The sequence below is a fragment of the Galleria mellonella genome, unplaced genomic scaffold (genome assembly GCF_026898425.1).
Source record: "Galleria mellonella isolate WM207_F2 unplaced genomic scaffold, CSIRO_AGI_GalMel_v1 utg33, whole genome shotgun sequence".
NCBI classification, from domain to species: domain Eukaryota; kingdom Metazoa; phylum Arthropoda; class Insecta; order Lepidoptera; family Pyralidae; genus Galleria; species Galleria mellonella.
The window spans coordinates 10,047,280-10,074,597 of NW_026442079.1; the positions used below are offsets into that span (position 1 = coordinate 10,047,280).

A 27,318-nucleotide genomic window follows, 5' to 3' on the forward strand; every position below is an offset into this window, starting at 1 on the left:
AGACAAACGTCTTTTGTACAAAGTCTCTCTCTGGTAGATACCGTGTGCACAGACGCGATTCATTTACAATTTTATGTATAGATAATTTAAGACCATCGACAAAACAAATTCTAGCTTGTTTTGGCCAACGATTGGTATCAATATCCATTAGAATAATAATTGATTACAACAGATCTACTATGAAATGAAATTCCGAAATTTCGGACTCAATTTCATGTTTTTGTTTATACCAAAATCGGATCAATAAATGGAGTTTAACATTTTGTTCGTCATACATCCTGTCATCTTTTATGACTTCAAAGCAACAATATTTTAACATTTTTAATATCTCCGAACGGCATGTATTATGTAATTTTAACATCAAATTTGTGTTCGATTTGGCTCCGAAATTTCGGAAAACATTTCATGGTAGGCCCTCGGATGATCCTCATATTTTTATTATCATTACTTAATATTATAAATGTGAAAGTGAGTTTATTTGTTATTTTATAGTGTCTCGACGGCTTAATTAATCACTATGAAATTTGGTACACATCTATTTTATGGGTTGTAGAAGGTTATAGGATACACTTTATCCCGAATAGTAAACATATCCCGGTCATGTGTACGAAGCCGCAGGTAAAAGTTAGTATTCTATAAAAACACACAACTATCTTGTATTTTTTATTGAACGGTGATTTGGCGGTGCGCTTCAAATAGTTTGATTTTATTCATTATCTTTTTAGTCACGTCAGTACACAGTATCTAACTAGTCGACATGGTCGTTGACCTAATAATATATGCGAGTTCTACATGAAATTGATTTAGGAAATTTTCCTATGTATGTTTGCAGGCGAGTACTAATATTGCGCAGAAGTACTTCCAATTAATCTTATTGGTATAATATAATTGTAACTAGTGGATGTCTGTGTATAGACAATATTAAAGAAAAATTACGTATGATCCAAAGAAAGTATTAAAGGTTAATAAAAGGCATCATTCATCATCATCATATCAGCTATTACTCGTCCACTGCTGGACATAGGCCTCCCCCATAGACTGCCATAAGGAAAGGTCCTGCATAGTTAAAAGAATCTTTTTTTTTTTAATTTTATTTATTTATCATTATGTAATAACAATACTCAGAATACAGTCATAATAAAAAAATATATATCAATTATAATGACTGATTAAATAAATTAAAATTACAATATTTATCAACAAAATATAGTCAATAATTCAAGAAAGAAATCGATTTATCTAAATCCCATTAAACACAATAATTATAACCCTAAATAAAAGGTCTTTTATTTCAACCTCATTAAGTTGAAATTATTTTCAACCAATTTAAAAAAGAAGGAGGTTCTCAATTTAGGTATTTTTATGATCGGGAAAATTCATTTTTTATCTGAAAAATCTTAAAGATCGATCTCAGAGAAATTTTATCAAAATCGACAATGGTTTAATTTTCAGCACAAAATAACCAGTTTTGTTACAATTGAAGTCGATTTGTGTGTTTGTGGGACACAAAATTTTATTAAAAGTTTATAATTTTTATCGATATAACTGTGGAAACGAGGAGATTAAACAGCAACGTTACTAAAGATTACTGTCTTGATAACTAATCGCCACTCGAATCGAATCAGTGATAAGTGTGGTGTCCTATCTATAATTGATGATAAATGTGACAATTGTATACTGTACAACGGTAAAACAGCTATTTATCTTTTTAACTAGTACCTAACCTACCTAAAGTAGGGAGGAGTTGGATTGTTAGCAGTGGCGACGCTAGCAATATACACTGTCGGGTCGATCACTACGCGGTCTTCTCTGGAAACCGTTGTGGTACAATCATGATAAATTCGTCAAGATGAGTCTACTGATCTGTTATCACTTAACACCTCTCACTGATGTCACGCCAGTGTATATGAATCAATCAATCATTTATTCACAATCTTATAAATTGTATTTGAATATAATATAAAACTTACTATTATTATTATTATTACTGACTTATTTACTATTATTTATTAGCTACTGTACTTATTATTATATATTAGTTATTAACTGTCAACTGCAGAACTTTTACCAAAGGGAGACTTTGTACAAAAGTCGTTTGCTTGGGTACCTCTGTCCCATTCGTGTTACAATCGTAAAGCAGTTGTATTTGCATGGCTATGTTTCGGTTTGGAAGGTGGGACATGGCGTGAATTTACTGGGTACAGAGGAATAACATCTGAGTCCTCAAGAATGACAACACATTAGCGATATCATGGACGAAACAGTATACTCTGTTATGTCCATGGTAATACTCATATCTATAGGCGACTGTTACCACTTTCCATCAGGTGGGTCGTCAGCTTGTTTGCCATTCTAAGTTGTATAAAAAAAAAGAACGTAGGCCTCTATCATAAAAGGAATTTTGCCCGTAGTTATCACGTTTGGCAGGCGGGTTTTTAACCGCAGTTAGGCTTTGACATTTTAAGAGGGCTGATGTAAGAATAATAAATTGTACTTACGCATCACGTTCGTGTTATCATTATCAATCATATCGTTCGTGTTCGTGTTCGTGTGGAATCTTAAAAATAAGTATTTCAATTGGATTTTTGTGAACCATATCTTCACTAGTTGCATATCATTGCTGTAATTCATCTCAGAATTCACAACAATTAATCAATTTAAGATGTTATTCCAAACCGACTGTAATTAAAAATATATTAGTATAAAAATAATTTATAAATAAATATTTAACTAACAAGAGCAGAAAAATATTGCAAATTTTATTTGAAAAAAAAAATGTTTTATCTCATACTTTTTTATAAAGAATATTTGTTGTATTAGTCTCAATTCCATACATTAAACTATTAAACTGGATGAACTTACGTTCAAGCAAGTGTGAAGCAAATTTTAACAAGTTAATTGCGCCAATGCAATGCCGGTTACAAGCAGTTTACCGATCTGTCTGCTGTTTTATAAACAGCAACTCGTACAGACTCCACACATCTATTGTATGGAGAAAGTTTGCAATCAGATCATTTTTGTTTTATTACGAAGTAATTTTCAATTAGAAATTTATCACTCTACTAATGAAGATTCTAAGCTTCTTGAGAAAGATTTTATTAAATCCAAAGAAATATAACTAATTGTTTCCGATGACTTTGCCCGCATAAATTAAAGTAAACAGTACCTTTTATATTAATCAAATAAAAAACATGATGAAAACGTAACAAATAGACATAGGTAATAGCGGTATCGCACCGATATCTAAATATTGAGTTACTCTCGACAATGATAGCGGAAAAGTGGTCTTTGTCTATTTAGAAATTTCATATACAGGTCTATATTCGCATCAAATGGATTTTTTATTTCGATATTGTAAATTGGATATCAGTAGATATTAAACATATTCGTTATTGGGCCAATATATGGATATTGTAACTAAAATGTATAGATATTCTTATATATTAGCTACACCTTTACTTTACCAGAGGGAGACTTGGTACAAAAGTCGATTGCTTGGGTACCTCTGTCCCATTCGTGTTTCTACCGTGAAGTAGTTGTGTTTGCATGGCTGTGTTTTAGTTTGAAGGATAGAATATGGCGTGAATTTACAGGGGACAGAGGAATAACACCTGAGTCCTCAGGAATGGCATCGCATGGGGGGATATCATGGGCGAAACAGTATACTCTGTTATGTCCATGGTACTGCTCATGTCTATAGGCGACGATTACCACTTTCCATCAGGTGGGCCGTCAGCTTGTTTGCTATTCTAAGTTGTATAAAAAAAAATTAAAACAAATATTTAATGTCTACGATTATAATACACATACGCATTTATAATATTAGGAGTATAATATTTCTGGCCTTCAACGCAGGAAGAGAACGGAGAATAATGCTTCTATCCCGACGGATATACCAACTTCCTTTACTATATTTAATATTATTATACAACTGTATCATATAATTTATTTTTGTACATACAGTAACTCAATACACGAACGTTATCATTGAGATATCAGAAATATCATTTTCTTTACAAAACTCGTTATTCCTATAATAAAAATGTGTTATTTATATTCTGCAACTAATGTGAAATGGACCATTTTGTGTCTGTTGATCAAAGTCATTAATCGGAGTCAAGAATTAGATATATCTATTTCAAGAAGATAAATGATACCTGCTCACTTTGACTAATGCTGGTTATACCAACTACAAAATATAGAATTCTTAACTCAGAATAAATTGTGAAACGTTTAGTAACACTATCTATAAATAAAAATATTTCTTCATGCTTTCAGTACTGGAAAAGCGAAGAGTCCGTCCTTTACGATTTTTTTTTATAAATAAAATAATCAATTCTCAACTTAATTAATATCCCAACCTAATGAATAACCAAATATAGGAATCGAATTGTACAAAAGTCGATTGCTTGGGTACCTCTGTCCCATTCGTGTTTCAACCGTGAAGCAGCTGTGTTTGCATGGCTGTGTTTCGGTTTGAAGGGTGGGATATGGCTTGAATTTACTGGTTACAGAGGAATAACACCTAAGTCCTCAAGAATGGCAAGGCATGCAGGGGGTATCATGGGCTAAACAGTTTGCTCTTTTATGTCCATGGTACTGCTCATGTCTATAGGCGACGGTTACCACTTTCCATCAGGTAGGCCGTCAGCTTGTTTGCCATTCTTAGTTGTATAAAAAAAATCAAGTACCTATATATCATCATCATCATTTCAACCGTTAACTATTCACTGCTGAACATAAGCCTTACCCATAAGGGGAGTTTTGCCTGTAACTTCCACGCTTGGCAGGCGGATTAGCAACCGCATTTGGCTTTACGCTGCTGCCCATTCCTCTACCATTAAGTTCCTTTAGTCTCTTACGATATCCACAGGAAAGGGACGAATGGCCTATTTTATGCCGGGACCACACGGTACGGTACCTATGTATGTACCTATATAGATATGGTAGCCGCTAATACTATAAATACGCTAAATATATTAGATATAAAACTCTTTTTCATACAATAGTACCGTTGGCGTTTACAAAATATTATCACGTATTCTGAATGTAATGTAGCATATTATGTACGCTAGTCTAGCACAAATATTCAGTACATTATCCTGACTTGACTATAATATTTTTACACAACAGGAAAAGACACATGTTTGTTCAGGTTTAGAATTCATGTTTTATTTCTATTCGTTCCTCGTAGCTATAGCTAGTACGTATACAAATACCATCTTCAATGTTAAAATAATTACACGATATGTTACACAATTGCCCTAAATATCGTCAAGGGAACGGGAACACAAATATCTGCAATGTAAATAATATAGAAAGGACATTTTGTTACTGGCCAGTTCTTATTTTGGCTATCAAGGTACTAAATAGAAATATTTAGTTCACAAACATAAAACGATCACCGGATGTGTAATAAAATGAATAAGTAGAAGTTTACTTGTTAAGTGATACTGTTGTTCTATTTTAAACCTTACAATACCATAGAATTGTTGCCAATTTGATTCAATATGATAATTTTATTATTAGAAGGAATCGCTTGATATCTTTCTATTCGAAAGATTGCTTTCTTCAATTCTAAAGAAAAATTTCAAAAGTATGAATATCTGTGAAAAATTTTAGACTTTTGGCCCTAGCAGTTTTGTATATAATATAACTCTCTAATCTACATTTATATTAACTTCATGAAATTAAACACGATGTTTACAAAGTTTCAACTCAATATTATTATTTATCCAAACAAAATTATTTATTAATTGTTCAGCCAGAAGTGGCCTGATTTTTCATTGCCATAGAGTAACCTCTACGTTAGTACTTACATGACTTCATTGAATGTAATTTCGGCTGTGCCGCTATGTTGAGATTGTATAAATAGGTAGTTGAATCGCTGCTGTCAAATTAATTGACATTTTAATAGGTTACAGAAGACAAAATGATGATACAAATAAATGGGGCATATGTCGTGGTCAAGATAGTGGACTATTAAAGGTCGAAATTATGATTCGTTATTTGCTATTCTTAGAGAGGTAATTAAAGTTCAAATCTTTTGTAAAATGTAGTTTTTAATTTATTATTATAGGTATTATGTACTCTCAAATATCACTTGAAATTAATGGATACATATGAATTTACATCCGCAATACATAGTTTTCCGCAATAAAATTTCCTAATGCGTTATCAGCTTTTCAAAATTGCAGAGAGCAGAAAATAAGACTTTGTGTAGACACTACGGATAAACTCGAAAACTTGTAAATTGAATTTTTATATGATGTCACAAAAGTATTATATGTTATTGGGTGAATATTTAATAACAATATAAAATTGTGTTAAAACACATTTCAGTTCTCTTAATTAATTACTTCAAATAATTGTAAGTATTTGTGTGCTACATTAAACATTACAAGCACCGAGTTATCAGTTCATATGAATTTACTCTTGATGGAATTTCACTTGAAGTATTTTAACATGGCGTCGAATGTTAATAAATGTTGTTTAACATTTTACTGTCATTTAAATATTCATGATTTTGTAGACTGTAGGTAGATAGGTAGAAGGCGTTACATAGAATGTTTTATGTGAACAAAATTAAATGCTTTGTTTATCGTCGCAGAAATTAATATTCACCCCCTGATTTCATGACAATTCAAATAACTTGTTTTACGATCTTCCAAATTCGAATCTGCTATAACTCCTTGTTATCTATTACTTATTGTTATTTCCTATTTACAATGTACCTTTATACACAGTAACTTGGAATAATACTTAAAGTTATCGTACTTACTTAGTTTGACAGAAAATTCATTATTATTGATACCAGACTTATAACGACCTAACATGAAGGATGTCGTAAGCAGTCTAGTATATTTTGTGATATTCACAGTATTTATATTATTACAACATTATTTGACATATCCAACGTTTTCGCACAAATTGATCAACGTTTATTTATGACAAAATCACGGTTTCTACCTAAAGTTACTTGTAATTGTTTACGATATTGGCACTGCAAAGTTTTTTTACTGGCTCGAAAAAAATTTGCTATCACTAAGTAATTTTAAATATATACTTACGTGTTTACACAAACAGAGGGACGAAGTCGCACTATAAAAATTCCTATACATTTTTATTATGTTATACTGAAAAGTGGCTTTCGTCTACATTAGTCCTAAAATCCTAGTAAATACCAGAGGAAAACTTTATACAAAAATCTTTTGCTTGAGCACCTCTCTCCCATTCGTGTTTTTACCGTGAAGCAATTGTGTTTGCATGGCTGTGTTTCAGTTTGAAGGGTGGGATATGGCAGTGTTTATAGGGTATAGAGGAATAACACCTGAGTCCTCAGGAATGGCAACGCATGTGAGGTATCATGGGCGAAACAGTATTACTCTGTTATGTCCATGGTACTGTAAATGTCTATAGGCGACGGTTACCACTTTCCATCAAGTAAGCCGTCAGCTTCTTTGCCATTCTAAGTTGCATAAAAAATTATCTTTTGTCGTACACGTATCCGTACAATACGATGACGATGATTTATATGACAAAATGTAGTAATCACATATCATACATTCCCAAATTACAAATAATGATAACAGGATACGCTGGCGGAGCACCAGTGAAGGATGATAGATGAGAATGAAAACAGGCCAGTTAGCCTATCATGATGAATTCATCAGGAATTAACCATGATAGTTTCCAGGGAGATCCGCGGGGAGGTCGACCTGGTTGGGTATATTGCTAGCAATGGGATTCTTAGTCTCCATTACTGACAATCCCTTTACTCCCTAGTTTTTGTATTTGGTTTTTGCATATTGTTTATCAATGGTTAAATTGATTATTCATAGAAGAATCATTATGTCATAGATTGCGCTAACTACTCTAAATTGATTAGTGTCGGTAGTTGATCTATTTTAATCGAACATAATAAAAATTAAACGAACAAGTAATTAATTCAAGTATAAGGTTGTCTGCTAATGCCCATTGTTATAGTCGTCCACTGCTGAACATAAGCCTTTCTCATAAAGGGAGTTTTGCCAGTAATTGCCACGCTTAGTAGACGAGTTGGCAACCGCGGTTAGGCTTTAAGAGATGTTTTAAGAGATGCTGATGTACGTACAAACAAAAATAAATCGATTAATTAATTGAATATTTCGATTTGTCACTAATTTTATTAAGTTAATATTTTTATAATTAATTCAACGAAACTAAGTTACTTTCCCATTAAATCTATTGAAACTAACCATGTAAAGATTTGCGTTATGATAACGTATATGTTTACGTCGATAAGCTTGTAACCATTCGCCAGAGGCGCTGCTTTCAATGCGAATATCAATGGAAATGACATGAACGTATTTAAGGGTGGAGGGGAGCGTACCGAGCTCTTGTTATTACTATAATTAACTTCAAAATCAGGACACAATAAACCACAGTACTCTGCGAACACTGACCATAGATATAAAAATAGTAAATAATCAAAATTTATTAGGGGTATAAGTATAAAAAATCTTTTAGTCGTAGGTAATAAACTATTTAAGATAACGTGCCATTATACGTTGTATATATTATGTTGAAAGGTAGAAAACGCGATAGAACGTATTAGATGATCATTGATAGCGACACTGCTTACTTTCACGTACCATTCAAAGATTAAAAAGCAGACGTCAACATTTATACATTATTAAAATGAAATGACATTCAAAGTAGTAATTTTACTTGCAAATTATGACTATTGTTCTTTGCGTTAACTATATCTTGTATGTAAGCAACTACTTGTGTAATCAAAAGTTTTATTTCATGTAAGTTTAATTCTATTGATTATATTTATCACTCTTCATATTGTAGGAAAACTGATAATTGAAACAGATTTAAAAGTAATTCGCAAATATATAGCTTTTTACTTATATATTAAAAATAGTATAGTATAGGTCCCGATAGACAATTTTATGAAAAAATAAAATATTATATAAAAACAAATATTGTCCAAAAATATAGTATAATAGAACCTATCCTTAATCTACATTAATGTATGATAGTCAAAATCGTTATTGTAAATTTTTAACGCGATTTTTAATTTTTACCCCGTTTATTTCATAGGAGCTTATGTAACACAAGAAAGACAATATAATACAGAAAAAAAAATTGCTAGAAAAATACTCAGTGTATATTTAAACCCTTATAAATATGGCACGTTTTGTGCTTAACCGCTTTGGCTGATTAATCGGTGCATGTATGAAGGCGACGTCATATACTTATCACGAGTTTTGCACGTGGTGGGCGCGTGTTGTCGCCACATTTGCCGGCCGCTCTTCGGCGCGAGTGATCCGCCACCTACATTCAGTCTCCTACACACGTCTATGATTTTTACATATATAAATCTAGCTTTTACCCGTGACTTCGTCCACGTCATGTTTTTTTTTTATTAATGATAATGGAGTGGTAACCCCGCCTACGCTAATGGTATACGCTGGGGGGGCACCAGTGGGGGATGATAGGTGAATAATTAAAAAGCAGGTCAGTTAGCCCCTCGTGATAAATATACCTGGTATTCAGCACGATGGTTTCCAGGGGGAACCGCGTGGAGGTCGATCTGAAAGGGTATATTGCTAGCAATGGTGCTCCTCTTTTAGACCTCATAACTAACAAACCCTTCCTCCCACGTGACCGGGGTTGTTCATTGACCCGGATAAAATGTAGTCTATATCCTATATCCCTTCTCCAGCCCGTATAGAACATGTATACCAAATTTCATAGTGATAGCTTAAGCAGTTAAGGCGCTAAGAAGTAATAAACATACTTACTTTCACATTTATAAGTAAGGATTCTTTTACAAAGTCTGCAAATGTACTCATAGATTGTACGGAAGTGTTACCACGTGCTGTGGTTTCCTACTTCTTGTATAATGTGTCACAATCGTAGAATATCTTAGATTTACTAGTAGAACTATATCTCTGATAATTCAACATCGATTTCAATTATTCTTTTTAATATAAATATTTTGCTGCTGTTGTATTCCCTTATGATTTTTATCAAGATTGCGGTTGTTTTTTTAAATACGAGTAGCATAGGAGACTTGATAACACAAATTCATATTATTAGGGAATTTTAGCAAAGCATATAATACAAAAATTTTAGAGATATGCCTTATTTTCAAGTCATGGATATAGGTGAACAATTCTATTGCAACCATAAAATGTCAATCATACATTACGGGATTTCCCCTTAATATATTAGGTATGGGTGACATGGGACACTTACTTGTACATAAAAACATACCTTATAAAAAATTGTTATCTCCGTCTTCCTTATAAGGAGCAAGATTTTTTTCTATTTACGGGAATTTAAGTAAGTACAAATTAAATAATTAAATGTTCAATTAATAAACAAAATAATAACTTGGTCTCTTACTCAAATATATACCTATTTTTATAGAAATTAATTCTATAACAGATTTCTAACAGATAATATTCATAATATAATAATTAATTATGTATAATAAAATAAAAATCTTTAAAATTTTAAGAATAGGGATTTTTTTTCTACACAATTTGTAAAGACAAACTAGCAATAGAAAGTCTATCGTCAACAGTACCATAGACCTCGTGATACACTGGAGGCCATTTTGAAATTTGGTAATGAACCTAAAGTTAGTTTTTCATAAAAATTGCCTATACACTACAACGACAAAACATATTTATCTCAGGAATACCTGGCCCAAGAAAGTATAGAAAATATCTACATTCATACGTATATACTATTGAAATATATTAGCTAGTTAGAAATATATTAGTTAGATAATATATAGAAACATAATATGATCTCTACTAACACCGAGACTAACTGACTCGAATTTTTGTAATTGTAAAAGCAACTGTTAGTCAAGATAGAAGCTTAAAATCACTAAATACAGTATAAGCAGTATCAATCTTTATATTTTTAAACTGTGACGTAGATTGCTTAAAAATCATTTTGCTACAATGTAAGAGTGCATTCCAACTTTCCTTAATAGCATCTTATAGCTGGCATAGAATGAGTCACTCCTTTTTCTCCGTGGGTGTCGTAAGAGATGACAAAGTGAGTTTAATGGTCAAGCGATGAGCAGCAGCGTCCCTCTTGAAACGTCACCAAAACCTAACTTACGTTGCCAACCCGCCTGTCACTGGCAAACTACTGGCAAAATTCTTCAAGGGAGAGACGTTCAGCAGTGGACTGTCAACGGTTGATAAGATGATAATGAAGATCTTACGGCGTATCGTAAGGTGCGACTATAAAGTTGTCGATCTAAACACATTCTCTCTATACTAGTGCAAAATTAAGGAACTGGGACAAACCTTCCAGTCAACATCAGTATAGACAGTAGCAGCAGTAGACTAATTGGGAAACTCTTCCGTTTTGAAATCTTAAAAATTTTATTGAGTACACATATAGGGATCGTTTGTGTAAGTTTTCACGTTTTTAAATATAGTAGTTTCAGTATTGACGTTTTAAATTAAATACTTGTTAATTTGTTCAATCATTACATTTGACATGTGTATACTATATCTGTATATCGTATTTTACGAAAAAACTGCGTTACCTATAGATTTATTTTATCGTATACAGTCGAAATGAACTTGCCTGCACTTATGCGAAATAATTTACTATAAAGCAAAGCGAATTTTATTGAATTGAAGAGGTGAATAACCTGAGAGCACACCTATAGATGCTTTTTATGGTATTTAGGATAGCAGACAAGCTAACGACTCACCTGATGGAAAGCGATAATCGTTGTCTTTACCTAGATATGAATAGTACCATGGGCATTACAGAGTACTGTAATATCTCATGAGGACTATGGTGTTATGCCTCCATACCTTTTCGTATTTTTCCATTCTGTATTGTCACTGTAAAATATCACCCTTCAAATCGAAGCACAACAATGTAAGCAACACACTTCACCACAGAAACATTATAGATAGAAGCAGAACTGTGTGTGATGTAAATGTTCTTATAAATTGTCTAGCGTATAGGAAAATATTTCCGTATTTAATGTTACGAGTACAATTATAAATTCACTACAATTCATGCTTGAAACGCTAAGGTCTTTGTTATTTACGAATCATCATTATCATCACTGTACACATAATATTACACTTATTATGATCCCTTAAGAACGATTTTATTTTATAAATAAATCATTATATAATATCTAAATTAAATCATATTTAAAATGAAGAATTAAATAAATAAATATTAAATACATTACAAGTATAATTCAACGATAGACATTGTAAATAAAATTTATCGCTTGATATATTAAATTAATGTAATAAAATAAAAATTTATACGTTTATTAGAAACTAGTGATAAATTAACTTTACCGGTTTTTATGTGCATATCACTTTCAATAACATTCCTTGTTTTCGACGATTTCTTATCTGGTTATGCTTGGCCGATCATATAGAGCCGTTGTTTGAATCTTGCACATTTTACAATAATTAAAATTAATTATATGATTTTTTTTAAATATACTTTCGGCTATTTTTTACATAATAATAATTACATATATAGTATGTATTAAATTCTAGAATAGAAAAATGTTATTTTCTGCAAAAATATATAGTCATTTAATAATAATGTACTAATAATAATACATATTTGAATCATGACTTAGCAATAAAATAAAAAAAAAGTTAAAGTAATAAAGTTTATAAAATCATACATGGTTATGTTTAGAAACAAAAAAGATAAAAAAAATATTTATCGTTTTAACAATTTAATTTAATTTACTATACAAAGTTATCTAATATCTCGCATAAACTTGCAAAAAAAATATTAAAACCCTGCAAAATCTAAAATATCGGTACGCATACAAAACAAAAACATAATTCAAGGCTCAAGGGCCAGGCTATCAAAGGGGCTTTGTTATCTATTGTGTTTTCTATCTTTTATGCATAACACTTATACAAGTTATGCAACAACAATATTACGATGATAAAATACTGCGGGTGAATATGCTTTAATATTATGAGTGAAACTTATTTATAATTTATTGTCATATTGGGATATTCTGAAAATTTTGCACTGCAGTTTCAATTCTAGAAACAGTAAATATTTAGATAAGTACTACACGTTAAAAAACTGTTTGCTATGTAATCATGACAAATCGGTATGATATCAACGACAGTATAAATACTTCATATTAAACACAAAATAATAATTCATAATATACTAAAATTGAGAACATATTCCTTTTTGAAAACATTTTGAAAATAATAAAGAGATAATTAAAAATATTGTAAGAAACAAGACACCTAATTTAGCGTTATCCAAGTTCCTTGTTTTTTTTTTAATAGATGTCACATTACGATTGTGGATGTCTGCACTAATAATTTACACTTACAGGTAGAGATGATAGGCGAAGATGAAAAGGCAGGTCAGTTAGTCTGTAGTGATGAATTCACCTGCAACGAAGCAAGCTGGTTTCCAGAAGGGGAGGGGTATATTGTTAGCAGTGAGACTCTCAGTATTAATTAAAGACAATCCCCGCCCCCTTCCAAGTTACTTGTTGTTTGTAATTAAAAATCTACTACATGCATTCGTTCGTATTCGATTTAGTTTTTATCGATAAACGAGTGCATTTTTCTCGGGGAAACGACGACGTTTGGATGCCAAGCGTGGCGCCAACGGGGGTGAACGCAGACAGTTACGTCATAAGAAAAACTGACTTTCCCTCCGTTCACGTCGCTGCTAACTCCGCTCAATGACAGTCGATTCTGTACTTGGATCGTGAATTATTTGTTTACAGTTGTCCGTTCATAGTAAGAGGAATACATGAATAAAATTGATTGCACTATGCCAAGTAAGAGAAACTGTATTGTTGAATATACATTCTTTATGTAGTACTGTACAGAATAGTTATACATGGCTATGTCGAAAATATAGTTCGCGAAAAAATCACGTTCTTACTCTCACACGATCTCTTTTAGAAATCAAAATGCCTTTTCTAGTTTAATATTATTTTAAAAATAAACATCACCCTTACTCGTTAATTATATTAATGCAATATTTTTATTTTCACAAAAAAAAGACAGTATCACCTACAGTTTTATAGGTTACTTTAGGAGCGACACAATTTATTTCGTAGACTACACACAGCTTAGCTCCAAAGTTGACAACAACTGACAGCAATGATCAAATTATGTCTGCTCATAAGCATGTAATGAATGAAACGACAAATCAATTCGCTTCCACATAAATAATCTCGAACAAAGAGTACCTATGTATATTGACGCACTCTGCCCTATTATGATAATAGGTTAGGAGTCGAGCATAGGTGTAAGAAATATTTACTGAATATATTATAAGGAAATGTAAATAAAGAAAATAATCCAACGCTGTCTTGTATTTGTGTTAACATTTTACAAATAGATAAAACAAAATTAAGTAGACACATAAATTGAATAAATTGCATCTAGAAATAACAATTTGGTGAGTTCAACCGGTACTCGGCCTAGATAAATATTTATTTATAACTAACTAACCGGGCCCGCAACTTCGTTAGATCGAGGACTGATTGATAGGAGTAAAAAGTGGCCTATGTCCTTTTCTGTTCCAAGGATATTGATCAATTGTTATGATAAATATCGTATGTAGATAAGTACATATTTAACATGTAGAAGACTTTACAGCATGCGACAAATATCTATAGATTTCAATAGATGCCGTATCAATTTCTAAATCTAAATTAAGTGCACTAAAGCCTGATTGACTTCAACAAAATTTCGTTTTCTACATAAAATTTATATTGCTTAGAGTTAAGGCAAAAATAATATCAGAGATGGTATTTTCGCAAGGATTTGGTACAAGAGGGTTTTGTTATCAATAAGTATAGCTTTTATAATATCAAATCAAGTATATCAGCCATGACTCGTTTAGTTTTCACACAAATTTATGTACTTGCCACGTCTATTACTACCTATGTCTGTAGTAATGTAGCTCTTTTTGATGCACTGATTAGAACGACCTCGTCTTTGCTTGAGTACTAGGAAGCGTACACCAGAAGTTGACCCTGACTTTGACCGTTACACAGTACATGTATCAATAATTACTTAAGGAAGTATGAACTATGAGATAGAGAATCAATTGGCATTTACAATAGTATGAATAAATCAAAAGAGGACATACACTATTAAATTGTCCTGAACAATCTAAATTAATTAATTAATTATTCCGTTATTCTATTGTAAAAACTAGCTGAACATTAGCTTCATCCGAACGTAACCCATTATTGTTCAATTCGGTGAAAATAAAAAAAAAAAAATTCCTAGTACCCTTATTGTAATATAAAAAAATTACCCCAGTTAATTGAGAAGTGTATTATGACGTCATTTAATCATTATTTTTAAATATATCTACTAAAACACAGCGTAGTATTTCTCATGTTTTGTTATAAAGTGACTATTTCCTGTCTGTCGCAAAATTATTTATATCTCACACGTGAAGAATATAGAACATAGTAGGTGACAGTTGCGTCAACAAGATTGATCGCACGAAACACGGGAAATTATAATTATAACCCCTATTTACTATCTTGACAACAGCAAAGACTGTTTATGATTGTATTAATACATCAAAAATTATCTAAACCGTTCAGCTATAACAAAATTGCGTTCCTTTTATCAGTTTAAAAAAAAAGTTGCATTAAATGACAGATTATATAATTTAAAAAGTTTTCCGACATAAAATATGTTTTTAAATAGTTGTTTACGCTTTTTTTTTAAAGAAAGAACGTAGTAAACAGACAAACTGACGTCCCTAAAGGAAACCCACGCAAACATCACACCCATTATGTGTTGCCGGTCCTGAGTAATGCTTTTTTGCTCTGGACACATTATACCCTTTTCCTTAGAAATGGTAGACCTGTTGCAAATAATTTGCTCTAGTTGTTTAACAAAATAAAAAAAAATATTGTTCTTTCGCTCTGAAAATAGTTAAGACCGTAATATAGCTAACACAGACATGTAACACAAAACTCTACTACCAGTAAAATAATGGGATGAAACCCTAAATCAATTTTATGAATAGTTTCACACTCCGTTTTACAGGCGTCCATAGGCAACAGTGACTTACCATTAAACAGGCTATAAGCTTGTTGCCGCCTTCATGGTATAAAAAAAAAAGTTCTTACAAATAAGTTTATCTTTATTCTATGCATATCGCATAACATTAATTTCACGAACTCAAAACATATTTGTTCTCTGCGCTTTTTTATAAAACTTTATCAATATTGATACTAATTTAATTATGGAAACGTGACGTGTAACTAGTTTTGCTGAAAGCCTTGATGTTATCAGGGCTTGATCTCGACGATAATGTATATTGTCTATTTCACGACACCAATTTAACGTATTCTAATCCATTGTAACTAATTTCGATATTAATTACGTCATAAACTCGTTTCACAGTTTCAATTCGACTCAAAATTTGCCGTTGTGAAATTAGTTTCAGGCAAGTGAAGTGTATGTATAATATATATTATATACATATAATCAGCACACTGAACTCAGACTCGGCAGCAGCGCCGGATGTTTGCTGAATTGGTGTGGACATGGAGACAATGACACTTATGCCATTAAGTATATCAAATTTACGCTAGTTATTATGATGTTATTTAACGACTTATTCATACGTGATTATAACGTTAGTCAGGATTTTTGTAAAATTATTATTGAAATAGCAAATCGTATATTATTCACGAGAAATTAATTCTTCTCTTTCCGTAGAAGGGTATGGTAGGTGTTACAGTGATATTAATTAAAGTATTGAAATTTGTTATAGAAAATTGAAAAATGAAATGAAAAGAACGTTAATGTATTTAAATTTAGAATCCTTTAAAAAATCATAATAAAAAAACGGACAGCAGATATAAATTTTAATACACAATGCAAAGTCTAAAGATGTCAACTTGCAATAAATTATTTTATTACTAGTCTTTAAATAATCATTGATAATAGATGACGTATATTAAATGCGCAGATTGTTTTACTAACCTGCTATACGAAAGGGTTGATTTGCATACCATTGATTCATTAACTTTAAGATTTTATTATAAAAGTAAGAAAATGTTGTTGTTATTTAAAATTAAACCTCGTTCCAGAATTTCTAAATACTATTTTTAAGCAACTTCATAAATAAGAAGGTGGAATTAGGAAAGATTGTTGGATTAGGATCTCTTTGCAAATTCTGAACTAATTTTGGTTATATTGTCATAGTCGTAGAATACTGCCGGATCTGACAAAGATTACATATATAGATCCGTCAGTATTCTACGACTATGACGATATTATTCTTTTGCAATCCATAAACTTTAGTCTATATCCTTTTTTTGTTGTATTATTTTAAACTAATTTTAATGGAATCATTTACTAAAACTTTTTATCATTTATTTCGCGTGTCATATGATCCGAGCATTGTATATTGGAGTAACTGTTGTATCAAAGACAAATTTTAAACGACTGAGAAAGACTCTTACGAAAACCTCATAAAACAGTCGTCACAAAAGTTTACCGACAGTATCCGTGATTCCACACTAGTAAATTTCATTTTAATCATAACAGAAAAAAGTGGCACATTGTGTCTCTCCGATTCATGTCTTTCAAAGTACAGTCAAAATAAGGCCAAGATCATTTAAAACGGGAATTGTCGGCCGCATCCCTAACGGTCATAAAATAAAAATATAACAGAATTGGGTACATTAAAAAAATCACTAGTTGTACTAAGTGTTGGTTTCCGGTGAAGCAAGGTCATGTGATTCAATCAGCGTCATGCTCATTTGCTCCTTTAGATCTAAGTCTATTATTCGACTAACTCCTCGACCTACTATGTCCCCTTGTAGGAAGTCCGCAACAGTCTGCGAGATGATTGTGAGAGAAGGTCGCATTATAAATTTTCACGTTAAGCTATGTTGTTGCTGTCTGTCGCTACACTAGATCTAGCTAGAATGTTGCCTGCGTACCTATGGAAAACTACTTACCGTTAGAGTGGCAACCGTATAATTATTATTCCATAACCACCTATTAACTTCCCTTTACCGAGAACGAATCTCTCCTCACAAGAGAAGAATGTCAGCTTGCTAGCAGCTTAGTATATTAGGGTTTTATTTTGATTTATCTTGGCAATGGTTACACTTTGGACACCTGGAGAATAAAACGGAGTAGTAACACGCTTTATTAGTATAGTATAGTACACATATAATATAGTAGTAACATTCTTTTCTCGTCACCACATAGACCGCATGGTGGGTATCATGGGTGTCATAGTGCTTTGTGCTTTTCTTGTTAACAGGAGACATTCACCACTTTCCATTAACTGGGCTGTCTACCTGATAGCTATTTCAAGTCGTTAATAATATAAATATAAAATCGTATTTATAATTTTACTAAGAAATGAATAGTAAAAAAAATTTGATGACTAAGTTTATTTTGACCCAGTTTTAAATGAAACAAATCAAGGTCAGATAACATGTATTAAAACCTACATTTATCTTCGCAGTATGCATTTTATCATTCAATTAAAAAAATACTCGTTCATGGAATTCAATAAAAGTGTCATTTATGCAACATTCATCTCAATGGAAATTTACGACAGTTAGTACCAAATACTTCTATTTTTTTTAATCTTAAAGAGTTCCTAAGATCCCTTGCTAAAAAAATGTTTCAAGAACCATCATAAAAAAAATATGCACCTTCGCTGGTAACAAGAACGTTGGCTGAGTTCTTGTGTAAAAGTCTAGTGAAGAAACACATCCAGCGTTCTTGGCACCACTCCCACTGCACAAGACCTGCTTAACCTTTGAAGCAGTCATGACGATTGTAAACAATAAAAATAAAAAAAAGATTATATTAATATTAGTTATTTATAGTTGGGATACAGTATTTATATTTATATAATTGTTTGAAGGAAATATAAGAGACACTAAAATTTCATGCATGTTGTACGGTATACCCACCATAAATAAAATAATATAGTCTTTTTGCTACAGTTATGTTACATGCATGCATGAGATGATCTAATAAACAAATTAAATAAGAGAAAGGACTTTGACTCTCAATTCACTTTGCCTTGACTGTCAACCTTGTAGTGACCTGTCGCGAAGATAGAATAAACTTAGTAAAAGCTGAGGAAAATTTTCAGCTTACTACATATTGTTATCGTTTACCTATCGTTTAATTAAAGGTACAAATTTTCTTCAGAAAATAATGATAGCTTATTGGTCCCTTATATTGTTATTCATTAACCAACCGTGTCTGATAAATCCAACAATGATACGTTTATATTGATTAAATGCAAATCTTGTGATTTGCGTGTGCAGTGGAGCGAAATCTACAAATCAATTGGAGATTTGAAATTATTGTATACGTTAAATAATTGTAAATTAATTTACATTGATAGAACATGGAGTTGGAAAATGAAAATAAGTATTTATTTTGTAAAACATAAATACAAACAATATATTAAAATGCCATTTTAATTGTAACAGATTTTTAGCTATATTTGCACATAACAATAGAATCTATGGAAGCTTAAGGAATTTTATAACTTGTTTCTTTTCCTAACTTTAAAAAGGAAATATTATATTTTATGCTACTTCAAAAGAAGGTTCTTGATTTACCTAAATTTTTTATGTAGTGTTATGTTTTTTATAAATTATTTTTGCAATCAATAGTTTAGTTAAATTTTAATTTTGTCACGATACAAATATGTTTATACCAAAATTTACCTATATTATAGCTTAGTTTATAGCTTCCCTTAATTTTGTAAACTAACACCTAATACGTTTCTACTTGTTTATTTTTGGCAGCCTTCATGCATCGCAGATTTGTCTGCTATGGCCATCCGCGTTCTTGCTTCAACCTAATGGCCAAGGTGTACTTATGCCGAATTACTAAACAAATCGACATAAATAAGTATAAATATAATATACCTACAGAATCTTGACTCTCGTCCAAAGTCCTCGATCACCTTGCTACTGCTATTAAAATGATATTTTCTTTGAAACAGTGTAAAATACATAAGTTAATAAATAATCATAAAACTAAAAGTTTACTTTTTTTTTAGAAAAAGAAATTATAAATTATTTATAAAAAAAAAAATGTAAACCATATGGCGTATAAAAGCAATAAGAAAGAAATCTCACACAACAGCATTAAGGCACTTGAAACTTTATCATTTTAAAGACGAAAGTTGTCTGTCTGATAAAAAATGTTAATTTTCCAGAGAAAATATTTTGCTTGTGTCTCGATATGCCTACGCTGAGCGAAAATAACTTGTTTCACCTGCGGAGCCCCGGAATATGATATGTGTGTATAATCTACTGATATTTTAGACAACGTCCGTCCCATCACCATCTTATGAATCATTATCAGATAACGAATGTTAGCCTTTCGCAGAAACGGTCAAGTAATACCAACTGTGATTGCACAATGATGACGCTTTGAGTGCGACTTGGAATTTTATTATTCTATCTCATGCTTATGTCATAAACTTATTAGGTAGTTTTCTTGTCATCGCATTATAATTTCCTAGTTCAAATGGTCGCGTACAACGCGGTTTCAGAGATGTTTTCTCCCACGAACACTCAGGTTATGGAATGAGCGTCCTGCCGAGGTATTTTTTTTTTTAATAAGTGATAATGAAATGGTGACACCACCCGCGCTATTGGTATACACCGGCGAAGCACCAGTGAAGGATGATAGGTGAGGATGAAGCGGGTCAGTTAGCCCATCGTGACGAATTCAACAAGAATTGTTCACGATGGTTTCGAGGGGGAACCGCGTGGAGGTCAACCTAACAGGGCATATTGCCAGCAATGAGGCTATCAAACTCCATTACTAAAAATCCCTTTCCCCCCTGCCGAGGTTTTCCCAAGAGACCACAGCATGAGGTTCTTCAAAAGGGGGGTAAAGAGGTTTCTTCAGGGTCGGCAACGCGCGCGTAATACCTTTTGTATTGCAGGCGTTTATAGGCTACGGTAACCGCTTACCATTAGGTGGGCCGTATGCTTGCTTGCCACCTCAGTGGCATAAAAAAAAAGAGATTAGAATATAATAGATATATGATAATGGAATCGAAGACGACTAATACATAAAGATGATAATTGGTATTGACACAAATTTATAATTGTAAAAACATTTACATCACTATACATATAATAACATCTTTAATTACAGCAGGATTATAAGTGATTTTTACTACGTCCTTATTTTCCCAATATATTTTAAGACAGCGGAAGATTCAATAATTTTTCACTATTTTCATGTGAGCATTTTTATATGAAAATTTAAAATATATTATATTCATATTTAAATAATAATATTTCTAATTAATCACAATTAGTGAATTTCCAAATATCTAAGCATAAATAAAAAATGTTTAATTTTATAAATCTATTTATAAATCCTTGGTTCCATCTTCAGAGCGTCACAGTGTTTAATTAATTGATCACTTTCTTCCCTCGGTGAACAATGTCTATTCTTTCTTTAATACATTAATTAATCGTGACTAGGGAATTGTACAATAAATTAGCAAGCGTTTGAAAGTTATTTGACGCATCAGTGACGCTATGAATTACCTCTTGACTATGGGTCACTATACTAACCTCGCCTCCCCTTCATCATTCAAGCACTAAATCACTGTGATCCGGCAGAGTGTCATTTGCAATCTGTTTTGCGATTCAATTGAAAACAATTTGAGAGCATTATACTGCAAAACGTGCATGGTATATATATATATATATATATATATATATATATATATATATATATATATATATTCTTTTACTTTTCCCAAGTTCCCAATTTAAATTTTAAGAATTTTATCTATCTATACTATTAAAGAACTGCGCTCTTGTCGATGGAGCTCTTGCCACTCACTACGATTTTCAGCGAGTCTCTTCACCTCTTGACAAGACATGACACCAACTCCTTCCTTGATCTGCCTGACGTAATTATGAATTTTATACACAATTTAAATTATATTTAACACGTGTTACATTTAATTATCTGTTTGTAAAATAATGAGTGTGTTTTGCCAATTTCGTTAGTTGAAAACTTAATAATTTACCTGAAGCATGACACAAACAATTAAATACTACAGGAAGTCAGCGAGGAATTATATATAGTAATACTATAAATAAATAAGACATGGAACATTCCATTACTGAGTAACAAAACAAATACGTAATTAACAATAACTGAATTATATTATTCTAAAAAAAGTCACATGAGTTTTGATGGGGAAAAATGGAGAAGAAACAAGTGGATAACCATTTCATCTATTTAGTGAAGAGTATTTGATTGAATCCTGAATCTAAAGCTTTAAAAACTTTTAGTAAAGTTATTTTCAATAGAAATCTAAAATCTCAATTTATGCCAAGATGTTAGAAGTCGTGTAGAGATAGTCGCGTTTCAGTACTTTCACTCTTTTGACGTCATAGTACGCAGTCTCGGAAACAAAGTAGGTCAAGCCTGAAATATGTGTAGGTAGGAAATAAAATATAATTACTAAAAATATTTTCATTATCTAAAACTTACGAATAACAAAATTATCATCTTATACTACCCTGTATGAGTATTTTGTTTCTACGTAAGTCTAAAGAGATTTCTTCAAAATGTTGGAAGTACTATAAAAACTTCTCATATAACAGTAGGTTTTATTAACCTATCACTAAATAGGATTTGTACCCATGTATCTTTATATTTGTAAAAAAAAAAAACCATAAAGGCTGAGAAAAATATAATTAATACCTACTTCGGTAAAGTGCATGTAACTTTCAGTTTTGTTCAGTTTCTCTCACAATTTATGTGAACCTGGTATTTTTAAAATTGTATTCTAATAGCTATTGCGTGCAACTTCGTACTTACAAAAACTCAAACATAATAATCTAAACAAATAACAAAATACAGACCTCCACTTAGTTTAGGGACTCTTTTGTATACCATACATACATGAGTGTTTGGCACCTTCACTGACAAAAACATGAACACTTATCTCTTTAGTCAGGTAACAATAGAATTCTTTGATCGAACAGTTTCCAAATTCAAATACAATACTTACCCCTGACAGCGTGTTCAGTCTATTATACGAATGTTATTTGGTAAAGATGACAATCGTAAGTTGACAATTGCATGGTTACATAATACTTACGTAGACACAGTATCAATAACCATTGAATGACACGCCCCCGGGTGAGCACAGATTGAATTTGTTATACCTTTTAAGACCTTGGCGCGTCGTTTAGATAGAAGTGCGCACAAGCCGCCCGTCAACCGATATGTACTTCATTCCCGCTACATACTATAAGTGTATTAGAACTTCGTGACGAGTACTAACACTAGGTATTATTTAGACTATTCTGAACACGGGTATAATAGTGTCGTGCCAACATTGTTGACTCTTAACTATATTTATTAGAAATATTCACATGGTCATGTGCAGGCTATGCTACGATTCATGGTATAGATCATCACGAATTATATATTTACTCAGGAGTAAGGAGTAGCAAATACGCCCAGAAGTCGTGCAAATAGTAGGTGTGTTCGCCGACGTGGTAATTGTTATGATAAATTTATTCATCACATTTGATGGGAAGCTAATAGATTGACGTCTCACGTAGGTCACGTATTATAGGTACTAATAACTGTAGCATAATAAAGCTTTTTCAAAAATGTTTCGTATGCAGAACATGTTTAAAGAAGAATTTTTCGTCTCTTGTAATAAGGATCTTTCGTTGGTTGAAATAGCTTCCAGATTTCTATCAACCTAATTTTAGACTGAGGACTTGTAGATATTACTGTATTATAATAGGGTCCACTCTCCTCATTTAAAGAGACCTAATTAAAATATTCATAGAAAAGGGATTAAAGAAGAGGGTCTCCTAAGATTCATCACGACACTTAAACAAAAAACAAAAAATGCGTCTCTCAATAGATGAATGAATCAAGTCACAATTCATTTGACCATTTCAATCAATACATTTAGTCTATTTATTTATTAGCTTGCATCACTGTCAATATAATTGAGATCCATATAATCTACATATGATCAATTTAAGTATGTGGTAAAATTTTTAAACTATATATAGAAAGTGTAAGGTCTTGAATGATGAAGATCTCATCAGAATGTGTTTTGTAAACCATTTTTAATATTTAAATCCCATACATGACGACTTAACTGACGTAATCAGATAAAGAATTAACGTATATATTATATAATATTATTATATTATTATTATTATTACATATTATTTTCTTCTTTAACGTCTTGAATGATAATCAGGCATTTTGCATTCTCTAAATATTTAATAGTACTGTGAAATATCAATTGTTTTTTTATATTCTTATTTTTTGCTCTAATGTATAATGTTCGTATAGTACCTACCTCATATTCCGTTCTTCAATTGATATAAATCTTCTTCCTTCTTCCAACCTGTAAGGCACATTAAAATCACACCATATGTTCACATACATGCTTACAGTAAAATTGTCTAGTAATATCCTAATATTCATAGTAAAGTTATTACACAATGGACGAATATACATGTCTGGCTACTGCTTTCTTATTTATTATTCGCAACCAGTATTCCATACAATAGCTTTTTACTGCAACCGAATTTTGCACAGAAAAATATCCTTAACTACCCAAACATTAAAGTTTAATTCTTATTTGACAATATTCATTACTGTTCCATGTAGAGAAATAAATAAATTAGGGGAGAGATTGCATGCACACGAAGCATTCAATGCTTCTGACTCATAATAAAGGGTACCTACCTATAAACCCTTTCATTCTAGATCCTTTTCAGAGATATAGTAATCGGCTACTTACTTTACTGGGTAGTTTCTAGGTATTTAAATAACATTCTTTGCATATTTATTCAACATAGAGTTATAATTTAAGCTTATATTTTACTCAGATTTTTTTTATACAACTTAGAATGGCAAACAAGTTGACGGTCCACTTGATGGAAAGTGGTAACCGTCGCCTATAGACATGAGCAGTACCATGGACATAATAAATATATTTTCCATTTTTATAATACACTCTTATTTATAAATTAGCATTTTTATTAAATGTCAAAGATTTAAATTAATTATTAACAAAAACTTTTAAATTAAATCGGTATTTAGTACGAATGTACCTACTTTTTTTTTAATGGCTGAAAATGGTATGGTAGCCCCGCCTGCGCTAACGGGATATGCTGGCGGAGCACCAGTGAAAGTATGATAGGTGAGAATGAAAACAGGCCAGTTAGCCCATCATGATGAATTCGTCAGGAATTAACCATGATAGTTTCCAGGGGTAACCGCGAGGAGGTCGACCTGGTTGGGTATATTGCTAGCAATGGGATTCTCAGTCTCCATTACTAACAATCCCTTCCCCCCAAATGTACCTACTTAGGAATATAAAGACCATAATAACTGATCATTCTGAAGTACATTTAAAAACTTTGTTGCATACATTTCTAATAATGATCGTGATCAGATAAATCATAATTTAATAATTTAGCATAAAATCGAATTAACTGATCAACGATTTATTAAATCAAGTTTTCGTCCAACGTAATATTCGCGATTCGGTCGGCTCGGGCGCATTCGTACACGGGAGTCTGTTATTTATAGCTTCCAAAAATAGCACCAATGGTCACGTGCTATAAACACGCGGAACGAGCCCCTGCGAGCATCGGGCCAACAACGTCACTATGGCATCATAACTCCACAAAAATATAATTCATAACAAACAACGTTTACAATCTGTAGTGCTGTTAACAAGCCCATAATTGGCTTTAGATACTATTTAAAAAAAATTATTATAAAGTTTTGTACGTTATATTTACCATTGCCTTAAAAAAGGGCATAATATAAAATGTTAACAATTGTCATTCGAAAATTTTAATATTAGTAATAAGTAGACATATTAAACTAAAAGAAAATATTTATAATTAACCATTACTTGATGTGTATAATATTACATAATCACTTACAATATTATCACTGTTCAAACATACATACCTCTGTCTCACACAATTTTATCAAAGCTACTTGGAGCTTTGCTCTGACAATAACATATTAGAATGCGCATTCATCTTGGCCTTTAAGGATGATGTACGATTGTTTTTTTATTGATTACCACTTTACATCAGGTCCTTAGCGTTTCAATTTGAAAAAAAAATTCAAGTGGTACTTTTATTTCAGTATAATAATGTTGATTCTCTTTTGTTACAGAAACCCCAAATGCGGCCGATGATAGCCGAATATGACCCCAAGAAAAAAGGAGTCAAAAATGACTTATCAGATGTCGTTATGGTCAAGTAAGTGAACTTGTTCCATGCCATTGTTCGAGAAATCATTTGATAATAGAAAAGGATCATCGACTAGCTTATATCGCCTCTGTGTTGTTAATAATTACTTCAATTAATCAGTAATCGAGTAAACCACATACGATCAAATTTTGTTTACTGCATAGTACCTACATAGAGATGAGACCGACATAAAAAGCATGCTTCACAGCTTGTAACATCATTTTTTTGTTCAACAAATTGATTGTGAAATATCGATTAAGTCGTGAAACTAATAATATTGACATTTTTGTTCAACAGGAAATTGAAAAGAAAAATGTATCTATTAGTTTTTTTTCTAAAAGCCAAAGCAAATAGCCATGTATTGTTAGAGATTATTGCAATTAAAGGTTATACCTTTGATGAGCTTTTCGGAGTGCGGCGAGGGCCTTGCCCAAGCACTGAAACATCATAAATGTTTGTTGAAAAATGTTTTGACGTGGTATTTTATATTGTATGTTGACTGTTAAGTACTTGCTCCTTTAACGAGCTAAAATGCTCGACGCCGTTCGGAGACGATCCGGGAAGACGTGTGCTGCTTCCACGAGATTAAAGTCGTTCGACGACCTTGATCATCTTGCAAAGGACTCATACACCGGTACATCATTCCATTTTATGGTTTCAATTTTTATTTAATTTGTTTTATTTGGTTCTGGTAAAAACTAAAAAAAAATGTATAGTAGGAGTGCCGGCTGCCGTGCGCCCTTTTGTTGCCACGTCGACACCGGAGCTCTTTGGCAGCCGGTACTCGTGCGCCATCTCTGTTCAGGCTCGGGATTGGCTCTCGAACTTTTTATTTGTACAAATTTGATTTAGCTTTATGGTAAAGCATTTACTTATTTATTTTTTATACACTTAATTTTTTTATAATACGCATTTACAGTTATTTGCAATCATCATTATTAATGGATTACTGCAAAAAAAACTCTTAAATTGTTAGTGAATAAATT

The 27,318-nt window shown here is 31.9% G+C and overlaps 1 protein-coding gene across 2 annotated transcripts in view; it reads left to right on the forward strand.

The window, feature by feature from the left end:
• Positions 1-27,318, forward strand: part of LOC113521214 (proton-coupled amino acid transporter-like protein pathetic) — a 53,204-nt gene that overhangs the window by 19,834 nt on the left and 6,052 nt on the right. The window contains exon 2 of one of the 2 annotated variants that reach the window (XM_026906684.3): positions 26,256-26,341. In XM_026906684.3, coding sequence (XP_026762485.2) covers positions 26,256-26,341 — 86 coding nt within the window. The other variant, XM_026906693.3, reaches the window with a different exon arrangement.